The 4,738-nt window shown below is 39.7% G+C and overlaps 1 protein-coding gene across 2 annotated transcripts; it reads left to right on the top strand.

The window, feature by feature from the left end:
• The first annotated feature begins 678 nt into the window (after window positions 1–678).
• On the top strand, window positions 679–4,367 carry LOC123051193 (uncharacterized). 2 transcript variants are annotated; one of them, XM_044474004.1, is made up of 6 exons: window positions 679–955; window positions 1,149–1,267; window positions 2,070–3,025; window positions 3,132–3,434; window positions 3,517–3,622; window positions 3,695–4,367. In XM_044474004.1, the coding sequence occupies exons 3-6, from the start codon at window positions 2,118–2,120 to the stop codon at window positions 4,196–4,198; spliced, it is 1,821 nt and encodes a 606-aa protein (XP_044329939.1). In that variant the 5' UTR covers window positions 679–955; window positions 1,149–1,267; window positions 2,070–2,117; the 3' UTR covers window positions 4,199–4,367. The 2 variants fall into 2 exon arrangements, with proteins under 2 accessions (XP_044329939.1, XP_044329938.1); XM_044474003.1 differs by lacking the exons at window positions 679–955; window positions 1,149–1,267 and having other exon boundaries at window positions 1,673–3,025.
• Window positions 4,368–4,738: the final 371 nt, after the last annotated feature.

Raw genomic sequence — 4,738 nt, 5'->3', positions numbered from 1 at the left:
TTTAATATTGGTTTAGTGTATATAACAAAATTGTTCCATGTGTAGTTAAAAATAGTTCAACGTATATTACAAAAATGTTCAATGTATATTTAAAATTTGTGCATCATATATCACAAAAATTTACACTGTGTAGTTAAAAAATTGTTCGGCATATATTCACAAAAAATTCAATGTTTATTTGAAACTTATAAAAATTCAACAAATGTTTGGAGTTTCATCTGTGGTCAATAATTATTCACGTTCTTTTTTTGTAAAAATCACGTTTTAAAATTTTGTTCGAGAAAACGTTATTCATTTCTTGAAGGAATGATTAAAAGGCGGATCTACCTCTGTACATAATATCTATCTTTGAGCGTTGTAATTTAACATATGGTGAGTCGCTGGTGCAGTGGGGAACAAAGCTGCTATATCGCGATGGGTCGCGGGTTCTAGTCCATTTTTTGGTGGCATTTCTCTTTTTAGGTTCGCTCGTTGGAATGGCCGGCCCTTTTTGCGCTAATCCTTGACTACGAAAAAGTTTTGTGCAAAACAAATACTACATGTATTATAAGGTAATGAGTGACTAGGCCGTTGGCCCATGAGCCCAAACACAACCAGGCAGCCACGCTTGTTACCAGACACGAGGGACGTGGTGGTCTGGTCAGGCGCGCGAGTAGCCGACCGTGTTTCCCTTCCTCGATTCCAACTTTTCCCCAACCTAGCGCTAGCTGAAGGCTCTGGCGGCGGCGAGCGATTCTTGGTCCGGCGGCGGCGGCCGGCTCTCCTGCCTCTCCCTCGGTCCCTCCCCTCCCCTCCCCTCCATCCGGCCATCTCACTCCCCTGCCCTCGGCCTCCGGCGCCCAGCCCTCTCCTCCGCGGCTCCCCCAGGCGCCAGGCCACCAGTCCGCCTCCGGCCTCCCGAGCGCGGCGGCAGCAACATCCAGCAGTCCGGCCTCCGTTCCTCAACAGCCACAATGTAGTGCATCTATTCTTTCCCTCCGTTTCTATTTTCTAAACAAATTGAAGATTATTCTGTGATTGCTTGTAAATTTAAATCGAACTTGATTCATTCGCTGCGTATGATCACAAATGATTGCTACTTACTAATTACTATGTGATTCATTTGCTTCTTACTATGGAAATTGAAATGTTTATCCAATGTACATCAGACCCGGACGCCGGTTGGCCCCGCCAAAACGCAGCTCCCCGCCAACGCCCCTCTCTCTCAGCTGCCGACCTCGGCAACGAGCTCACCCACACGCCTCTGCTGCCAGAAGATTGCCCGCAGGTTGTTGTTTTCTTTTTTTATATCTCTGCATCATGTGGAACATAGCTCGAATTGAGATATATCACTTGTGTTTTCCCTTTCTATCTTACTGTGATGCACTGTATTATTGCAATTTGAAAATTGTTGTTAAAAATCGGTGAACCTTTTTGGTGGTTGAATAACAATTGTTGTTAAAAACAGTGGTACTGTTGATTGGATGGCGCTCATTTATGACATAATATTCTTAAGTCGATCTGGTTAGGGGGAACTGCCTATGAATGCCAGAGAAGAATATTCAGCAGTGTGATGCAAAATTTGAATTACCTAAGTTGTGTGTCATCTCTACTTTTCTTGATTTATCAAAGCGAAACTAGTGGATATTACTTACTCCCTCCGTTCGGAATTACATGTCCAAGAAATGAATGTATCTAGATGTATTTTAGTTGTAGATACATCCATTTTTGTGACAAGTAATTCCGAACGGAGGGAGTAGATTTTTAGTAACTAGTTACACCAGCTAGCCTTCTGCTGTTTGTCACTTGAATGCAGAAAAAAATCAAGCATTGGAGACATCCATTTTTTGTCATCGATGAAAACTTCTTTATGTACTTCACATAAATTCTTCTAGTAAAGACACTTCTCGATTTATGTTTTGTAATGTAAGGTGAATGATTGCGGTAAATCATATTATACAATTTGAACCTAAGTATCAAATGTATAGTTTAAATATGCTTGCCCGTCTTGTGGTCCTTTCACAAGATCATATTGGCTAAATAAGAGTAAGAAATTTTGTTATATGGGTCATCGCCGATGGCTACCACAGAATCATGTATTTCGGAGACGAAAGAAGGAGTTTGATAACACCGAAGAGATGGAACTTGCACCTATAACAATGAGTGGTAGCTCAGCTTTGAGGATGTTGCAGGGCAGAGTGTTTGTCTTAGGAAAAAAGGTTGTTGTGGCAAAGAAAGGGAAAGGGAAAAAGAAGGGCAAAGACAGTGAAAAAGGAACTGAAGGTCCTGAAAAACAGAAGCGTAAAAGAGCGCCTAACAAGAAATCAGGTAACGTCGCACGTAAACCTGAAAAGAAGCCTGAGGATTGTTTCAAAAAGAAGTCGATATTCTTTGATTTGGAATACTGGGAGCACAACAAGTTAAGGCACAATCTAGATGTCATGCATATTGAGAAAAATGTCTTTGAAAATTTAATTGGAACCTTACTGGATATTGATTCTAAAACAAAGGATGGCCTTAATGCACGACTTGACTTGGGAGAAATTGGAATTCGATCTAGCCTTCAACCTCATGAAGGTGATAAGGGTAAAACTGAATTGCCGCATGCACCTTTTAATATGTATAAAGAAAAGAAGGAGATTCTTTGTACAGTGATTAAGAATTGTAGGACACCTGATGGTTGTGCATCAAACTTTTCAAGGTGTGTGAACATGAAAGAATTGACATTGACTGGCCTCAAAAGCCACGACTGCCATGTTATTCTACAAGACATCCTTCCTGTGGCACTTTTACACTGTTATCCCAGTAAAGATGTCATGATATTAGTTGTTGAGCTGGCTAATTTCTTCAAGAAACTATGCTCCAAAGTGTTAGATTTCTCTGAGCTTGACAAACTGCAAGAGAGTATTGTGAAGACACTTTGTAATATGGAAAAGGTTTTTCTTCCATCGTTTTTTACTGTCATGGTACATTTAATGGTGCATTTAGTTGAAGAAGCTAAACTTGGTGGCCCGGTGCATTACAGGTGGATGTACCCTCTAGAGAGGTATGCTACTTTGATTGATTTGTTATTTTCCACAGTGCATCTAAGTATATGATTTGATTTATTGTTTCCCATTATGCATATAACATTGTTGTTTTATGATGTTCAGATCATTTGTTTGGCTAAAGTCACTTGTGCGCAATAGAGCTTATCCTGAAGGTTCTATTGCTGAAGGATATACTGTTGAAGAATGCTTGACCTTTTGTTCAAGATTTCTAGAAGGAACCACACGTTTCACAAGAACATCTAGGAACCCTGATCCTTCAGATAATACAAAGGGCATGTACATGTTTGATAGTGTTGGTGAGCCAATTGGAAAGGCTGTCACTATAGGCCAATTGGACGATCAGCTTCTAGTTCAAGCACATCGATGTGTCTTGCGACACTCTGATGAGCTTGATGATCTCCGTAGGTGTGCTTCAATGCTATCTCCTATTTCTTTTATTTTTCACAACTTGGAAAAAATCATGATGTTATTAGTCTTATTATTACAGAGAATTTGTGGACCAAGAGAAGAGGAAACCGGGTAACTTAAATTTGACGGACGATGACAATGAGGATTTGATTAGTAGACACTTTGCTGACTGGTTGGAACAAAAGGTATAATTCACCTTTAGCATGTTCCTTCATTGTAGTTTCATGTGAACTCAATGTAACCACTCTTACATACAGGTTATACTAGATGATGGATCGGATATCACAGAACAGATAAGAGCATTAGCCGCAAAACCAAGCAAATGCGGGGTGCGCTATAGTGGCTATATAATTAATGGTTTCAGGTTTCATACTATCAGTCGCGAGACAGGACGCGTGACACAAAATAGTGGTGTCGTGAACCTTGCTGAAAATGGTGTGTCCTATTATGGTCGGTTATCTGACATCTTTGAATTGTCATACAAAGATTACAAGGTGGTCTTCTTTAAATGTGATTGGTATGATGTTCATCACAAAGCTGGTATTATAAGAGATGAGTTTGGATTCACTCATGTGAACTTCTCCCGAAAAATACATACAGGGGAGAAGTTAGAGGATGATCCTTTTGTATTTTCTTCCCAAGTGGACCAGGTCTTCTATATTCAAAATCCGAGAAGTGAGAATTGGAATACCATGGTGAAATTCAAACCTCGTGATATTTTTGACATGGGTGGAGAACCATCTTCAGATGAAACAGAGTAGTCTTTGTGCTTTTAGCTTGTTACTGCAGCTAAGATATAGGTTGAGCACTTGTCATCCATGCTCCTAGGTAGAATTACTCCAACATAATTATTCCAGCTGGGTGGATCTTCTTCAGAATGTATTGTTCCCTATGTGACTCTGTGATGAACGAGCCTATGGTCTTTTTTTTAATGTGTATGTTCCCTTTTGTTATGAATGAACAGTTGTATGGCTATCCGTTTAGTTCTTTGAATAGTTTTTTAACATTCACGTGACAGTACTACTGCTAAATTTTGGAACCTTCTGATGAAGTGTGCTTCAGGTTCACTTGTTCTGATTGGATGCTTCTTTGTGCTAGTTTATAGAAAATGAAAGTAGTCTAGTCAATATTTCAATAATATTTTGCAAGTGCATGACATCGACTTTGCACGATTGACATCCCAGTTAACCAGAAAAAATTATAGGCAACAAAGATGGAGAAACTGGAAAATCATAAAAATCAGAACGAAGATGGAGAAACTTGAAAATCATAAAAATCAAAAGCAGTAAGGGATATTTGGT

The sequence above is a fragment of the Triticum aestivum genome, chromosome 2D (assembly GCF_018294505.1).
Source record: "Triticum aestivum cultivar Chinese Spring chromosome 2D, IWGSC CS RefSeq v2.1, whole genome shotgun sequence".
Taxonomy (NCBI): domain Eukaryota; kingdom Viridiplantae; phylum Streptophyta; class Magnoliopsida; order Poales; family Poaceae; genus Triticum; species Triticum aestivum.
This window is presented reverse-complemented; position numbering and strand designations above follow the sequence as displayed.